General features: G+C 37.0%; 1 protein-coding gene across 1 annotated transcript in view; it reads left to right on the forward strand.

Moving 5' to 3' along the window:
- The window catches only part of COL21A1 (collagen type XXI alpha 1 chain), a 180,973-nt gene that overhangs the window by 88,917 nt on the left and 73,247 nt on the right, over positions 1-18,809 (forward strand). Inside the window, exons 11-12 of the mRNA XM_032409621.1 lie at positions 8,138-8,191; positions 8,283-8,336. Of these exons, the coding sequence (XP_032265512.1) occupies positions 8,138-8,191; positions 8,283-8,336 (108 nt within the window). The remainder of the gene's footprint in view (positions 1-8,137; positions 8,192-8,282; positions 8,337-18,809) is intronic.

Genomic DNA, 18,809 nt, shown 5'->3' on the forward strand with positions numbered 1-18,809 from the left:
CCAGAAGCTGGTAAAGGGAAGGAACACATTTTCCCCTAGAACCTTTAGAAGGAATGCTGCCCCGTTGACATCATGAGTTTAGCTCCCTAAGACAATGTTGGATTTCTGACCTCCAGAATATAAGTGTGTGTTGTTTTAAGCCATTATGTGTGGGGTAATTTGTTACAGCAGCAATAAGAAACTGATTCACTAATATAAATCTTATTTACCCGAAGGTATGACATTTTTTCCTAAGTGTCTCCCTTTCCCTCTTTCCTTTCTCCTAGGAGATAGGAGGTTGGGTGGCCAGGCAGGAAGAGAAAGTGAGTCTGGGAGCCAGAACAGCGGAGGGTCATTAGTATGTGTCCAGGGCCAGTGCACAGCGGGAGTGGGTAGGTGTGGGTGGAGTCTCTGGCTGGTGATTGAAGCCATCTGGACCAAGGAAATTGGATGGAACAATTCGAAGGGAATTCTGCTTTGTTTGGATTTGGTTCTGTGCAATCCCCTTCAATAAGCAGTCTGAATCTCTTTCACATTATAACCAGGCCAAGTCAACTGAAGCTTTAAATAGGAAATTATTCCACTCTGGAGAAATACTAATTTTCATAAGGAAAATGCCTTCAAACAAAATTAAAGAGCTATTTTCAAATTCTTCCCCTCCTTTCTCATTTCTTTATCAGTTAAATGATTTCTATCAGCACTGTCTGAGCTTATTACTGTTTTGCTATTCTATCATTATAGAGAGGCAGGGAAAATATTTACATATCCTGCTAGATAATTCAGAGAAGTACTATTGGTAAAGGTATTATATTGTTATGACTTTGATATTTTTAAGAAGAAGGCCATATATGAAAACATATACTAGGACTATTTTATGATTTTTGTAGAAGATTATATTTTTGTAGTGCTTGTTTCTCCCTGTTTTCTGTAATTATTAATTACTCTTCATGAACCAAAGTACTTCACTCAAACCAAAGCCCCAGCTGTTTGTTGGAGAGATCAGGGGTTGTTTTGCCTTATGCTTTGCTTTTAAAAGTTGCTTTGCTTTCAAAGCAAAGCAACTGGGTCTCAGTTTCTTTGTTTGGGAAATGAGAAGATGGTGCCAGATGAGGCCCAGGTTCTCTCCAATGCTAATTTTCTAAGATCCCATTAAAGACATCATATTTGCTAAGAGAGAAAGGTAAGCTAGATTAAAACTCTCAGATTCTGGAGGTGATTTTCCATATTATTGACCTTAGGTGATTCTGGAAGACTGATACCACACTGCTACCAATAGACAGAAGTGTAGATTGGTCAGTGGGTCACAATCTGTGATGCAGTGCCTCTCTTTGACCCCACCCCCCTCTGTGTACCCCTGTCTAGTCTAGAGATTCCAGAAAGTGGCTAGCTTTCTATAGACGGTTAAACCTTACAAAAGTGGTAGTCAATACAGATGGGGAATTTCAAAGGTACATGATTTTATCAAAGCACAAATAGAGAGGGTTGGGACAGGTTAGTAGGAGATGAAGTTGTGTAGATAAGAGGGAGAAAGGAGGGGAGATTGAGTAGAGCTCTTTAGGACATTGTGATGACTGGCTTTTAGTTGGAGTGAACTCAGGAGCCACTGGAGGGTCTTGAATAAAGGATTGGGGTGATGTAACTTACATTTTTAAAAAATTACTCTGACTTCTGAGTTGAGAATAGATTTTAGGGTCATGAGGGCAAAAGCCAGGGAGATGAGTCCAGAGGCTCCTGAAATAATCCAGGAGTTCTAAGATGATGGCAGTTAACATCAGGATGGTAAGTAGGGAGGTAAAGAGAACTGCTGACTTTTGGGGGTATTTTGAAGTTGGAGCCGACAGGATTTGATGATGTACTGCTTGAGTTTGTAGGAAAGAAGTCAAAGGAGACTCAGTGAGATATGGAAGGATGGATAGAAAAACTTGGGCAAGGGAAATCAAGAGTTTGGTTTAGGATATATTAAATTTTTGTCAGAAGGTCAAGTAGATAATTTTTTATTATTATTAACTAATCTCTACACCCGGTGTGGGGCTCAAATCCACAACCCCAAGATCAAGAGTCGCATGTTCCACTGACTGAGCCAGCCAGGTGCCCCTGTTCGGGTAGAAATTTTAAGTGGTATTTGAATATAGAAGTCTGACATTCAGAGTGAGTTCCTTTTTTGTTAATTGTCCTTTTCCCATTTTGTATATGAATGATAGTATTTTGAATGTTGATCAGTTGATTAGTAAGAGCTTCCTACACATTAAGAGAATTAGTCCTTTGACGTATATGTTGTAAATGTTTCTCCTAATTATTTGTTTGGTTTATAGTTTTGTTTTTAATTTTTTAACAATGTAAAATTTTCTCACAATCAAAAGTTTTGTTATTTCTTCCAGTGTTCTTTTTTTTTTTTGAGTATTACTCTATTCATTTACTTTATTATGATTTTTAAGAATTTTTAATTCTCGATTTCACTTTTGGAATTTATTTTGGCACTTGGGGAGATACGGAGATCCAAAAGGATTTGGCGAACTTGGAGAATGGCTACTCTAACATAGTGAAATTCAACCCAAATAAACGTATGGCTCTTACTTGTCTGGGACATGTTATTTAAATTTAACCTTGGTGAAAAGGGATCAGCATTTGTAATGGGGCTGCCTGAAAGGCTGATGCAATTTTTGGCATTGTTAGTAAATATATAACATCTGTATTGAGCAAGATGACAGTCCTGCTTCTGAAGTGTTAGATTTGGTTTAGCCTGCTATACTTCAGGGACTTGTAGGACTTGGATTTCATTTAGAAGAGAGAAATGGGGAGAGAATAAGAACTCAGAAGAATGTCTGTCAGGGGAGAATTGACTGAACCTCGGGTATAATTCAAGCAAGAGATGCTGTTTTAAAATGGTCGAGAATGATGGTAGAGAATAGGAAGAAGAGGAAGAAAACTAGAAGTTAGGCTTGCAGAGTAAGCTTGACAGGAGGTGAGTAATTAATAGTAGAACAATAGGACCCATGGGACAAGTTTTTATGTTTTCCTCTTTCAGACTCTTAACTGAATATGGTGCCAGTTGTGGACTCAACAGTTTAAGAGCTGCGGGGAATCTGGGGCTGAGTGCCATGAATTCAGAGTAAGACCTGGAAAATGGGGTACATGAGGTTACAAGCCAAAGGAATGGCTGTTATTTAGCTTGGAAAAGAGAATTGTAAGAGGTGGCTTAATGATGAAGTGTATGAAACATTTGTCCTGAGAAAGCAGTTTCTACCTGAGCTCTCACTTCACCTCATTTTGGATTCCTTTAGCAAAAAGATTTATTGTCTCACTGTCTCCCGGTACCATAAAACACACACGCACACGCATCCCTCATGAGAAGCTCACTGGTAGACTAAAATATGGACCATGTGCCTCAAATGAATTCTCTTGCACTTGGGCAATTTATCTTTTCTATAACAAAATGTGATTTAAAACTTTTCTGTAAAGCTTTCCTAGACAAAGCTTTGTCGACTAATTTTTCTCCAGCACTCCCCATGTGTAAATCTCATGTATGGATCTCTCCATGTTTTCCTCATGGGCCTCTAAATAGACTACTTATTTTTTATATAGTATGGATAGTATATACAATAATGATGTGTATGTAGATAGTACATAGTATTATTATTTGTGTATTAAATTCTTCAAGGAATTGTTCCTCTGCACTGTGCTTCCTTTAGTGTTGCTTTGAACTTATCACTTCAGAAAGCTTCCCTGTCTACTCTTTACCTCCCATAGCATCTTTCTTAGAACTTAGCTCAGGTGTAATTTTATGTATATTACTGGGATCTATTAGTCAAGTAATTTGAGCAGACAGTTTAGGCATATATACTACTTGACTAACAGTTGGGTTAGGTGGCAAACAAATGAGTTTCTATATTAGCTGTACATGAAAAGACCGAGATTTATGAATATTTTTGGAATTTAGTTGTGTGGAACTATAAAGAGTACCGATGGCAAGAAGAATCCACAGTGGACATTAAAAATATACACTTGATTTTGGTTACTTAGTTACCCTGGCTGTGTATTGAAGGGTATCTGTGGGAATTTTGGAAAACAGAAGAAAATTATGTAATAGAATAAACTTTGAATCACATTTTTATATTTCAAAAAGAAGAGTGACATCCAAAATGATTTCTCTGGATTTTATTCTCATTTTTAGAGTTTAAAATACTTAAAGGAAATTGATTACTTAAGAAGATCTGTATATTGAGATTGGCAGGATAATTTATGGTCTGATTAGAATTGGGCTCAGAAGAGATTGTGAGCCTTGCATATTGGATGATTTTTATTTCCTTAATTTCCATTTCAGTGCTATACATCTTTCCTGGAGCATTGTAACTATGAATCATGGAGGAAAATTAAATTGATTCTGTATTCTCCAACCCTACAATTTGGCAGTGAGAATATTTTTTTCCTAAAAATGACTCATTTACAAAGAGACTTTCTGTGAACATGGAAAAGACTTTACTGTCAGAAGTCTTGCACATGGGGGCAGGGTGGATATTTAGATCTGCTAATAACTGAAAAATGGCAAAATTAATGTCAGACAGTATTGATCAAAGATCATGTGAAAATGGTACTCCCACTGGAAAACATAGAAGCTTGTGTATTAAGAAAAATAAAAACTCCTTAAGCTCTATGGAAAGCTTATCATTTTTCCTGTTTCAGGGCATTTTTTCTTGTTTAAGTGTACCCTGCTATGAGTCAACCAGTGTTTAGTTTTTGCACCTCTTGGAAATTGTTCTGTGTTGTAATATCCCTCTCTATTAACCTTTATTTTCCTGATTTTTAGTCCAAAATTTATTTTTCTGAATTCCATCCAATTTCTTCTGGTGATTTTCCCTGGGATTCCCCAGCTTGGGTGTGGGTTGATTTTTCTTGCTAATCATGCTTCCTCTAGCTTCTAAAATAATCTTAGAATTTCTTTATACAACTAAGTTTTCAAGAATGCATCTCATTGTAAGTTAAAAAAAAAAAAAAACATATCGACCTGGTTCTCATATTGTGGGAAGCATTTATTGTTTCTGTATTGCAGTTCTTCCAAAGATGAAACAAACCTGGCCTTTGTAAAACACACTGAAGCCTTGTTCGCATGTTCACCATCAGATCTATATGAATGTTGAAAAAGGGTTAAATCAAAATGATGACAACTGGATCTGCCATTCCTCGTGTACTAATGGTGCCCATTAAGCCTACAGAATAACATTTTGCAGAAGTGTTCTCATGATTTTGTACAAAAGTCATTGAATCTGAAGAAGAAGAAAAAAAGAAATTTACATCTGAGTTCCTAGCATTTGCCAGGCATTTTCACCTGTGACTCCATTTGTTTTTTTTTTTTTTTCAGAAGTTGAAGTGGGCACTGTTATCCTGGTTTTTGGTAAGAAACTGAGGCTTAGCTAGGCAAAGTCACTTAGCCAGAATTCCATAGAAAGTAAAGGGAGGAGCAAAAATTCAGCCCAAGTTCTTCTAATTTTAAAATTCATTGTCTTTCCACTTTCTTGAATTGCCTCCCAGGATTTGGGGATTTGATCACTCTGCCTGAGGTCACATTATGAGTCAGAGGTGGGCTGGGAACACAGTTTGGGGCATCTCCACGTTGCTTTAATCCATTGAAATGCGATGTGTCCTCTCTAACAAATGGATCATATTAACTTCTTCGAGGCAGAGAACAGCTTTTGATTTTCTACAAAAGATTCGTTTTGTGAAAAAAGTAATAAAGCAGATATGACATTTAGCTTAACTTTTGAAAAATTGTGAAAAAGAACAATTCATTACAGTGAACTTTGCAGATGACCAGTCATTTTGGTAAATAGCCAATCTCCATGGTAACTTTCTTTTGAGGAATTATATGAACATTCCTTTTCTTCGGGCACTCCATATTCTAAATAATTTAAAAGTAGCCTCGCAAAATGGGCTTTAAAAAAATCCTGTTAATTATTCTAGAATCATAAGATCTGATCTACCATGAAGCATTTTCTGATAGAGGGTATTCCCACTGGCTCTTTCAACTTACTAGCTATGTATCTTTGGGCACGTTACTTAATCTTCTGTCTTGGTTTCCTCATCTGAAAATAGGGATAATGTAGACCCTACATTAAAGGGTGGTTATGAGGGTTAAGTGAATTAATATATGTGAGGTACTTAGACTGGAACATGACAAATACTGTATAAATTATTGCTATTATTGTTTCTCCCAATTACAACAGCCTATTGTGTATCATGTCGGACTATCCAGAGAGTGCATACAGGGTTTTGAAGGACTTGGAGGCACCCTAAATGGTGGAAGTTATAAGTAATCTCACTCCGTTTGGGCATATGCTAGCAGTGACAGATTTGAAATTTAATTCCAGACCTATCTGATTGCAAAGTGGTTGAAGGAAAGAGATTCAGTGGTAACTGGAGTGGTAGAGAAAAAAGCCTCAGCAAACCGTGTAGATTGACTTTCCTCTTTCTTCCGACTGATCTTGAGAACAGGAAGCACAGGGCATTACTAAAAGCTTCAGTTTGCTCCTGGTAGCAGCACGAACATAACCTGGTTCCTTGGGGAAAGAGATTTTTTACACTTAGTGCAGTGTGGATGACTTGAAGATAAATTCGTCCGAAGTGTGGTTAACAAAAAATTGCCGAATGCTCTGTTCAGTACTGGAAATACAGAAATGAATTGGACCAAGTTTCTTATATCAAGGGGCACATAATCCCAGGACACAGAGACAGTGGCTGCCCAGAGACATGTGTTGGGTTTGAATACTGCAGATTGTTTTGTATGGAGTATGGAGAGGTTCATTTTGAGACTCATTCACTGACGAAATAAAATGTTAAAGGTTTGGGCACGGACTCAGGAGAAGAATTTGTGTGAGAAATCCTAGAGAAAGTGTAGTGATACACTCTGTGAAGAACTGAATGGGGTATGAAGGAAAGGATCATGCATGGTTGGTGCTAGAAATTATATAGTCTATCATTTGGAGAGTAACTGGGAACATTTTACAGAATAAGAAATACCAGTGCGTGTAAAAGGAGAAAAACAATAATTTAGGAGTGCTGTTGTTGAGACAGCCATTATTATTGTTATTGGTATTATTAGACCTAGTAAAGAATAGTAAAAGGAATATTTAAAAATGGGAGTGGGAAAGCAGAGAGTCATGCTGTCTCTAAAATGACAGCTAGAAATGTGCTGACAAGTGAGTGGGTGAATACAAAAACCAGCCATAAATAGCCACATGGAAATGAAGCTTTTGGATTTAACAATGAAGATGTAATTGGAAACACTAATGAGATCTGTTTTAATACGGCTGACAACAGAAAGCCACATCCAAACAGTAAGATCTGAGAGAGATGGAATCTAAATAAGAAGAGAGAAATGTATTTGCAGGTGCCAGGTGGACCAAGTCAACTTGACATTGACCCAGAGAAACCTAGACAAATGTTCTGGGCCTGCAAGTTTGTTTGGGAGTTTAATTGCCATATGCTGAATGAAGAATGAATAGTTTGCCTTGTCTGAAGAAGTTGTGCTGTAGGACCAAAGGTCCATGGTCTGGGGGGACATGTAAGAAGCAGTGGAGTTGAAAGGGACCCTCGCCTCAGCAGACAGCTCAGCCTTGGGAGGTGGGGGAGACATGTCACAGCCATGCTCATGGGGTTAACAGCAGCAGCTTTCTAAAATGAGCAATCCAAAAGGCTGTTACAGACTGACCCTGAAGAATAACATTTATCAAGTTCTAATTTATTCCAGAGATTAACTCAAATGACCATTAATTAGGTAGTTTAAAAATGTATTAGTGTAATCCTCTAATCTGACATGTTTTTCTCTTGAATATGTTGAATATGTTTCTATGTTGAATATGTGCAAAACATTTTTTTTAGGAGCTTTGAACATTGGCTCTGTATTTGCATCCCAGAGCCTTCCATGTCATTGAAACATATCTGGATATTTTTATTAATCTAGAGATATTTAAGACCTTTTCCCTAAAGACTGAAGGATATTAATTCCACATTCAGCATTTGAAACTTTGTTATTTTTGTTTCTTAAACAGTCACCCAGTGAAGTCTTAAGTGTAAGACACTCAAGAAAAGAGTGAATCCTGAAATGGGGGACTGCTCTTTTTGAATATGTTGAAATACTAATTATTTTGTGTTTACTTTTCTTTAGGGATATCAGGGAATTGCAGGATCACCAGGTGTCCCAGGATCCCCAGGAATACAAGTATGTGATTCATAGGTACACATTGAAGAATTAAACATTTCCAGTGAACCAAAAAACATAATTAACAGAATTTATTCTGTGCTTGGTTTAGGGAGTCCGAGGACTACCAGGTTACAAAGGAGAACCAGGGAGAGATGGTGAAAAGGTAAATGCATGCAAACAAAAATGTGTCCAGTTGCTTTGGTTCATTCAAGAACACCAAGGATGTTACCTATGGTGACTCCCATTCAGTAGTGTTCACCTTGGGGAATCCCAAGATTTGTGGGCTTGGAAATTGGTCAGTGGTCACTGGCTAAGAAAGCCCACAGAAGGGCTTTTATCACTAGATGAAATTGGTTGTCACTGGATGACCGCCGTGACATGGAACAGATAATTGACATTGCTATGATGCCATTTTTCTCTCCCTGTGGTTAAGCTCTGAGGGGGTTACCTTCTTAGAGGGGCGAGAACTATGTGGATGGAGTCATGTCCTCCGCAATAGATGCCAATCTGGCAGATGGTCTATTGGCTTAGTCTTACTGGACTTCCTCCTTAGGGCTTCAGTGGGTACATTTGTACTGCTGACTCTCCTTTTTTACAGCTCTGAGATTTGGCAAGCTTCCTTTTGAAGTACATGTTCTTTAAGTATGTTCAATATGTCGGTACCTCCCCATGGATCCGGATCGGTCGAGGCCTACTGGCCCTGGTAGCTGGTCCATGTCCAAGATGCCCATTTGTGTTTGCTCAGATCCCATATTGATTTGTTAGCTTAAAGCACAATTGTATTTCTAAGGTCTGTGAAGGCATTCTGGTGTTTGGTCCTGATAAAAACCTGTACTAATTTTCTAACTACAATCCTTGCAAAATATTACCTTTTTAAAGTAGTGTGCACAGTGTTCACATCTGAGAAATTCTGATCCTAACCTGTATCCATTTTATGCTTTTATGGTTGCCCATGTTGGTTGCAGAAAATTGTAGCTAGTAAAGTACCATCTCTGGATGGATGGATCTCTGGCAGATCTAATGATGCATCTGTCACTTTCAAGCTATTTGATCTTGGGCATGTTACTTAATGTCTTTGAGTCTTATATTTTTCATTGACACAACGGTGATTCCTTCACAGGTTTCTTGTGAAGATTAAATGAGATAATGTGTGAAAAATATTTAGTATGGTTCCTGGTACAGGGTCTTTCTTAAATGGTGGTGGTTCTGTTTTGTTCACGTACGATGGCTGCAGTTGGGATGTAGCATGGGGTGGGCTGCCATATGTCATGGGCACAACATGGGTTGAAGCAGCCACTGAATTGGAAATTTAGTGATCAGAAAAGAAGCAGAAAAGATGACTAGGTCAGGGCAGCTTTATAATGTGGGAAGAATTAAAGGACATAAAGCAACTGCTGCCGTCGATATAATTCCTGAAGAATAGCATAAACTCCTCTTGCCTACTGCGTGACCTTTATGAGTCTTTTTAGCCGTGGAGAAATCTGCCTATTTTAAATGATGGGGATAGGGAGGTGATAAATGAGAGGTGATAGGGAGCATGCCGCACCTGCAGGAACGGCAGACGTCTTATATTTTCATGCTGTGGGGTTGTTGAGAGAGATTGCCTGACCTCTGCCAGGTGAACTGGGGAGTTCACTGGGAGCATGAGGTTATCTGTTCTGAGGAGACCATGTGCCAGACACCTCACCTACATTCTAGTCTACAGGATCACTGCTCTTTCCTTTCTTTCCTTTCTTCCCTTTCTTTCAAAGATTTTACTGGAGAGAGAGAGAGAGGAGAGCATGAGCAGGGGGGAGAGGGAGAGGGAGGAGCAGGCTCCCCACTGAGCAGGGAGCGCGATGCGGGACTCGATCCCAGGACCCTGGGATCATGACCTGAGCCAAAAGCAGACGCTTAACCAATGGAGCCACCCAGGCACCCCGGATCACTGCTGTTTCTTTAACATTCTGACAATTAGCCTGATTTGAGGATGACAGGGATTTATTAAAAGTATGCATATATGAATGAATGTATCTATCAATGGATGAATGAATAAATTTATCTATGTTTCCCTTTTACTTGGGTTTTAGAGACCAGATATAAAAAGGAGGGTTTTTATTCCTCTTAAAAAGAATTGGAGTAAAGTGTCTATTTGAAAATAAAGGAATAACAACAATTTGATTAGTCACAGCTTTAACTGCACTGTTGTTTGGGGTCATTGTACTCTCTTCACAATAGAAGTGCATGAATTTTACGAAGTCATACATTTTGTTGAATAAAATAAGATGTATGTTTATGTGAAGTTCTCTGTTTTCAGTCCAGTAATAGTTACACTGAGAGTTGCTTGTTTTCTGAAATTTGTTGTTGGGGCACAAAGTCTGACCTGACACAATCACTTTGAGCCCGAAACCACCACGTGCTGTGCCATCTACATTTCCTCCTCACATTCCGTGAGGCTTTAGAGTGTTCCTTACCTAGAGTTGCAATAATTGAATAAGTTACAGACGTTTCCTCGATTCTTCCTCTAGAATATAGTTCCTTAATTTTCAGAAATGGGAAGGTTGAAAAATAGACCCCTGAGGTGACTTTGACTTGGGGCAGCACAGGACATTTTCCCAGGCATCACACAGTGGCTTCTCAGAGATTGTTCCATACAACGCTGTCCTCCATTAGGATCTTTTCCCAGAATCATTTCCATTTTGTGGATTTCTTCTGAAAACTCCCATTGTAGGAGTTTCCACTTAAGATAATTAAAACTACATGCACTTTCTTGCTGACTTCAACATTTGTTCCTACCTATCAGACCATAGAATGTGTATAGATTTTGCAGGGTTTTTTTCTTTTTCCCTCCAGAATTTACAAAATTAAAAAGGAGCACTTCTTCACCAAATGGTCTTCAGTTGGTAACTCATTTTATAATATGCTTTAAAGCTATTTGGAATTCAAGAAAAAGTACTTCAAAACACTTCTTCAACTTTGAGGAAACCCATATATTTAAATCATTGGGAGAAATATATTTTGTTAAAACTTACATTAGGCTGAGTTGATTAACTGGCACGTATATATGGGTTTTTGAGTTGATTATGAAACTTTTTTTATAGCAAACTCAATTCCGAACACATGGGAGGTAGTAACAATTTATTTTTTTTTAGACTTTGTACAAATTCATCACTTGGTTTTTCTGGGGTTAAGAAATAAAATATGCTAATTATATCCAAGGTCTCATTATGGAGCAAATTATACATTTTGTTTAATTTCCTCATTAGATCAATTAACATTTAAATTGTCACTTCAAGACCTCAGTTTCCCATTGTCCTTAACATTCATACAAGAGTATGATGTGATGAATGAGGCTTCTTCACTTAAATATTTACTTTCATTATTGCACTTCTAAAGTCAAAAGATTAAGTGGTATTACAGTGATTTATATAGTCAGTTATAATTAGGGAACTCCAGTATACATGTTGAGAGAACAGTAATAAGGGACCAAGCTAAAAGGGTTATTAGGGAATATGCTAAAACTTAGGATGTTAGTAGTTTTACTTCTGTAATGTCTGAGGACAAAAAAAAAATTACAAAAAATTAAAGCCAAGAATGATATGGGAGGGAGAAATAGCTAGAATTGGCTTAGTAAAGTGACCACGTTTATTTTCTTTCTCAAAAAGGGAGGGTAATCTACCTGTGTAGCTTCCTCATAACACCACAGCCCAAAGGCCCAAACACTGGTGTGTGTGTGTGTGGCTGGGGTTGGAGGGGGACGAGAAAGGGAGGCTTAATGAAGTTACAGGTTATTGGCTGGGCTTTGAATTCACCATTTACTTTATCTTCTCTATCCATTCTCTAAATGTCAGATTGTTCCAGGGCTCAGTCCTGTGCCCTTCTTTTTCATCCTTAACAGAGTCTGTGTATTACATTATTAAATATAAACTTACATGAATATAAATTTATGTGTTACTTATATAAGTATACATATTGGTGATAAGCCTATAACTATACTGAGGGGTGCCTGGGTGGCTCAGTTGGTTAAGCGTCAGGCTCTTGGTTTCGGCTCAGGTCATGATCTCAGGGTCGTGAGATAGAGCCCCGCCTCTAGCCCCTTGTTGGCTTGGCTTCCCCTCAGCAGAGTCTGCTTGGGATCCTTTCGCTCTGTCTCTCCCTCCACATACGCTGGCTCGCACATGTGCACGCACATGCTCTCTCTCTCTCTCGAATAAATAGAAAAAATACATCTTTAAAAATATTAATATATTGATTTAACCAATGTTATAGTTAATAAAAATATTAAATACATACACACGTATATATACATTCTGTTTTCTGATGCAATATTTTGCTTCATCTGAATCTGAAGAAACTGTGGAATTGTTGTTAAAAGCAGGAATTTTCAGAGCTTTTTCTACTTTTTATGGAAGGGGTGGTACCACATTTTCCTTCTTTCCTATATCCTTTTCTCAGAGGCTTTTCTTCCAAAGCAGCACTAATTGTGCCTTCCCTAAATAGTCGCTGAAGTCAGGTTTTGTTAAGTGTCCCTTCTGTACATGGGGTGCTAACCTGTGTGTGCTCAGGTGTTGATTACTTCCGTGAATACGTTTATAATGTCTTGATCATTTTCTGATCTTTCAACTTCTTTTCTTTTAAGGCTCTGTAATGGATTCAGTATCTCAGTTTATTGAAAAGAATCATTAATTCCATGTCCCGCCTCATTTGTTGGCTGCTATGCCATTTTCTGTCCTGTTTTCTTTTTCTCTACTGGCATCACTGGGAAACTTAAAACTTTCATTGAATTTTTATAGAGTGCTTCATATTTTGTTGGTTCTAAACTCCTATTTCTCATCCTCATTTTGGGTGTCTATGGTCACTAAGAAGCTATGGGAGTGACCCTGTTGTGGAAGCTCAGGATTCTACCTTTTTTTCTAGGCCTGACTAGTTCAGCGATGATCCCCAAACCCAAGGGGATTGCCCATGATTGTGTTAAAGATGGGGAACATTTTAGTAGATTTAAACAATTCCCAATAAATCATTGCCTGAGTCTCAAAAGACTTAACATTTGTTTCTATGTGAGAGGAGAAAGAACCACCAAGATGTGTTAGGTGAATTTAAATTGTAGAATCTTTGTAGTAAAAGACTTTTTACTACATGTATGTAGTAAAGGCATGTAGTAAAAGGCATGTAGTTCCATATTTATGTATGAATTATATGCCTATGCTACTGAACAAAACGTTATATACATTTAAAACATGCATACACTGAGAAATTTTTAAAGAATGAGATTTTTTAAATAACAGTTTTCATATTCTTTTACTATGCACATGAATAATCTTGACCCTTTTATTTTTCTAAAGATTTATTTATTTTATTTTATTTTATTTATTTATTTTTTTTTAAAAGATTTTATTTATTTATTTGACAGAGAGAGACACAGCGAGAGAGGGAACAAAGTGGGGGCAGTGGGAGAGGGAGAAGCAGGCTCCCCGCAGAGCAGGGAGCCCGATGTGGGGCTCGATCCCAGGACCCTGGGATCATGACCTGAGCCGAAGGCAGATGCTTAACGACTGAGCCACCCAGGCGCCCTCTAAGATTTATTTATTTTAGAGAGCATGTACGTGCATGAGTTGAGTGGAGGGGTAAGGGGAGTGGGAGAGAATCTCAAGCGGAGTCCCTGCTGAGTGGGGAGCCCAATGTGGGGCTTGATCTCAGGACCCTGAGATCATGACCTGAGCCAAAATCAAGAGTCTGTTGCTTAACCAACTGAGCCACCCAGGTGCTCCAACTTGACCTTACTTTAGAGACTATGATTCTAGACCAAATTATGGGATGGATAAACTCATCAAAGGCATATTCTTCAGTCAGGAAAGCTAAATCTTGGATTCTCTTTGATTCTAATCTCTTTTAAGGTCAGATGGAACCAGGAGCGTGACTCCTCAAAAATAATTGTTTTGTTGGAATATTTTGGAAGACTCAAAAGTGTTTATTGTATTTTAGAAAATGAAAATATTTTGCATATTCAGCAAATTATTATTAATCAAAAGCAAGGCACCAGCTGAGGATAGAGTAGCATATGCTGCAGTAACAAGTAAATTCCAAATGCCTATGACTCAAAATAAAGAAAGGCTTATTGCTCATCAGATTACACATTTATTAGCAGTAGTGAGGGGTCCCCCTTTCCCTCACATGGAGACTTAGGCTGATAGAAGTTTCACCATCTAGATTATAACTACTTATAGGAGCAGGTATTTGGAGAATCAGACAGTGGCTCTTAAACTACTACTATTCATCTTTAATTAGCCAGAGCAAATTTTGTAAACCACACCAAGTTCAAGAGTCAGCAAAGTATGATTCCCCCATATGCTTGGAAGTAGAGAGAATCTGGATATTGATAAATGGTGGTCATATCTACTAAAGAAAAACTGGAATGAACCAGAATGGATTTTTCCTCCAAGAGGTTGGGATCTAATAAAGCACATAACATGTATACAGTAAGTGTCAAGATAGTCAGTTGTTAAGTGCCAAGGAAGAGAGTTGAATACAATTCTCTAAGAGTTACAGGAAAGTGGAAAATTCAAAAAGGCTTCATGAAAGAAACTGTAAGCAGGTTAATCACAGCTATATACTACATGGGCTGTCCCTAACCAATTTAAAATCTCTGATTTAGGGATGCTGTGGTTCTTAAGACGTTGCTGTGTGTGTGTGTGTGTGTGTGTGTGTGTGTGTTTGTATATGTATTAGTAAATTTTTCTGAGTATATCCATAGGAAAATTTCCTGGAACTGGAATTGATTACAGGATCAAAGGGTTAAATGCATAATTAAACTTTGATACAAACTGCCTATTTAAGTTCAGTAAGTTTGTACTCCCCCCAAAAGTATGTGAAAATAACTTTCTTCACACTCTTATCAGCACTGAGTTTCATTCCAAGTTTCTAATTTTCACCAGTACAAGTTAAAAATGGTATTGGTTTGGTTTGCATTTCTTTATTAGTAAGGTAAAGTACCTTGTTATGTGATTTTGGGGCATTTTGTTAATTCTCTGTCATTTCCTTTTTAGTCATATCCTTCTTTTTTTTTTGCTTTGTATTGGGCTGTTGATCTTTTTAAAAATTGAGTTTTATAGACATCTCATAGATAGTATGAAAATATTTTTTCCTGGTTTTTATGTGTTTTGATTTGGTCTTTGAAATTTCAGCCATACATAAAATTAAAATTTTTATGTATGTGTAGATTTTTTCTTTTTTTCCTTATGCTTGTGTTTATATAAAAGGATTCCACATTCCAACATTTTGAAGATGATAACTCATTACTTTTAGACTTTTGTTATTTTATATTTGAATCTTTATACTTTGGTATTTGGAGTAAAGTTAGATGAGCATTCGTATTTTTCCCTCTCTCTTCCTAAATGCATAGCCAGTTGCCACAACAATATTTATGGAATATCACTTTTTCTCCATTTATTTGAAAGCTCCTCGTTATTGCTAAATTTCCATTTTCATATGGCTCTATGTTTTTGGCTTTCCATTCTGTTCCATTTATCGGTCTACATCCTCTCCAACACCAAATTGTTCTTAATTGTTGTCACTTCATAATATGATTTAATGTTGGCAGGCCTAGTACTTCCTCATTATTCTTTATAATCAAAATTTTCCTGGCTATTCTTACGTGCTTATTTTTCCAGATAAAGCTCAGTATCTTTTCTTCAAGTTTTTAGAAATTCTTATTCATATTTTAATTAGGATTCCTTTTATGGATTAATTATAGAATCATTGACATAATTTCAATACTGAGTTTTCCCATTTAAGTTTATGATTTATTTACCTTTTTATTTCAAACTTGAAACTCAGTGAAATAACATTGAAGCTTTTTTCATATTGGTCTTCAACATTACCTAAGTTTATATCTTGGAATTTTTATCTCCTTTGTTTCTATTACAAATAGAAAATGTTCTTTAATATATTTTCTTATTGGTTATTATTTATATATGAAAACATTTTTGTATATTTTTTAAGCAGGAATTAACTGCATATTCAGTGATTTAGGGTATTAGGTGTATATTGGTATATTAGATGTATGATCATATATAAAGATTAGTTGTTTTCTTCCTTCTAGTTTTTAACTTCTTATTTCTATATTTTGTCTGAATTCATTGGCTACTCAAAACTGGCTAGAAAAACATTAAAAATAGTGATGATGTTGGGTGAAGTTTCAAACATAGTCTCTTTTAGTCCAGGTTTATGGCTTCTTTGGTAGTACAGCTCTCTCAACAGCAGATGGATATTTGTGATTTTGTATCTTTGACTTTTGATTCCAGCCAATAGCGCATCCATAGTCCTTGCTTTAGTCATGACCCTCTCTACATTAATTTATTAACTACTAATAATTAATGATAGGTGACTTAAATTTATCAGACATCCATTGCATTCTTAGTTGTTGTTGTTGTTTCCCTTGAGCCATTCTATCCATCTTGAAAGGATTTATTGGACCCACCTTCATTGATTCAGAGGTTTTAAGAATAGTGTTTATGGCCACATCCTTGATTTGGTTCTTCCCAGAGACTGTTTTAATTGAACTTCTTTTAAAGGTCTCTTCCAGTTTCATCATTTATCTATTAGAGATGAGAAAAAAGTTGTATCTTCCAATCCCAGTATTTTTGGACTTGGTCTATTCCTTTTAATTACTACTTGCAAATCGGCCAATTCTTTTCTGAGCTTCTTTCTTTTACAGTGCCTTTTGTAAACAGCCAACACCAATCAATTCATGATACCAACATTCTGTTTTCTCAGTTCTTTACCTGTAGCTCTAAGTTCATTTGATGCATTATTTGCCTTTGCAAGTATTACCAGCAAAGTTTTTATCAGATATTTACCACTTTATTAAATGAATCACCATTTTTTACACTTTTAGTAATTGTTTTCATTGTTCACTACCTAGCCCCAAAGCCAGTGCCATATATATTTTTTGATATTGTTTTGGCAGTCTCCTTTCTCTAGCATACCAATTTTTGTATTAATTAACATAAATTAAGCTGTATTACAGTAGCAGATGACCAACACAAGAGCATTTATTTGTCATTTGCATTACATGCCCATTGTGGATAGATTTTGGCTTAACTTTACCACTTTTTTGCAACCCATTATTTTAAACCTTGGACATAACTTGGGTGAACAACATGAGTTTGAACTGCACAGGTCTACTTATTTTTTTTTCAATAAATACAGTATAATACTGTAAACGTATTTTCCTTAATAATGTTTTCTTTTCTCTAGCTTACTTCATTATAAGAAGACGGAATATAATACACATAACATAAAAATTATATGTTAATCACTTATTTGTGTTATTCATAAGACTTCTAGTTAACAGTAGTCTATTAGTAGTTAAGTTTTTGGAGAGTCAGAAGTTATATGTGGATTTTCAACTGCATGGGGGTTAGCCCCCCAACCCCTAAATTCTTCAAAGGTTTGCTGTGTTCAGATAACACTTTCTTATGTTCTGTATTTTGTAGATATTGTTTCAGTATTCCTCAACAATTTGCTCACTAAATTTCTTACCTCTCTCTCCTTGCCTTCCTTGCCCCGCTTGACTGCTATATGTTAATATGTATGCTACGCCTTTGTATTTTACTTAAAAATCTTATTTATGCACATGAGGGTAGCTTTGTCCAGATTTTTATTTTTCCATTCTAATGTGGTTGAATGCTCCTGGTCTTCTCACTTCATCTGAGATTTGTTTGTTATCTCTGGTAAATTAAAATTTGAAGATTATGTTTTCTATAACCTGTAGCCAGAGAGTGGAATTCTTAGACTTTGTTCAGCCTTAATAGGGAATCCTGATTTGTCTTCTTTCTTCTGTATTTCTATCAAGTATTTACTGTCCAGCTAAATTCCATTTTATCAAGAGTATATCTTTGTCTAGCCCGGCCATCAACAGGTTATTTCAACACAGCTTCTAAAGAGTTAGCTCAGGTAGTCTTAACTTAATCTTTTCTCTCTGTAGAAACTGTTACCACTCCTTCCTGCCCCAAGCAAAAAGGAAAAAACAAAAAACAAAAACCAAAAAGTGGTTTTGGTTCTAATATTAGGAGTCTACATGTAGGGGGGAGAATATCATCCAGTTTTCTTGTTGTGCCTCTTGGTCTCCCCCTGAATCTTATTATTATTATTTTTTTTAAATTTATTTATTTGACAGAGAGAGAGATAGTGAGAGAGGGAACACAAGCCGGGGGAGTGGGAGAGGGAGAAGCAGGCTTCCCGCTGAGCAGGGAGCCCGACGCGGACCTCGATCCCAGGACCCCGGGATCATGACCTGAGCCGAAGGCAGACACTTAACGACTGAGCCACCCAGGCGCCCATCTTATTTTTTTTTCTTTTATTCTTTGGTTAAATTATTGCATTTTAGGATTAATAAATTCTAGAATGTGTGGGCTTTTAGTGGATCTTCTGTTGTCTATCTTTCTCTCCCATATACACACAGATTGTTTTTAATCTTTAGTGGAAAATTAAGATGGTCACGGGAAAGCTATTCCCCACGAGAAGGACATTCTTTACCAGCCAAAAAATACCATAAACCCCAAAATGCAGTGGTGTAAATGAGAGTTTATATTTCTCCCGTAATCAGTTGTTTACGTACTCATCCAAAGACTCATGTTTTTCCTTCTTGTTGGTCTGG

This window comes from Phoca vitulina, unplaced genomic scaffold (genome assembly GCF_004348235.1).
Source record: "Phoca vitulina isolate PV1807 unplaced genomic scaffold, GSC_HSeal_1.0 scaffold11, whole genome shotgun sequence".
Classification (NCBI taxonomy): domain Eukaryota; kingdom Metazoa; phylum Chordata; class Mammalia; order Carnivora; family Phocidae; genus Phoca; species Phoca vitulina.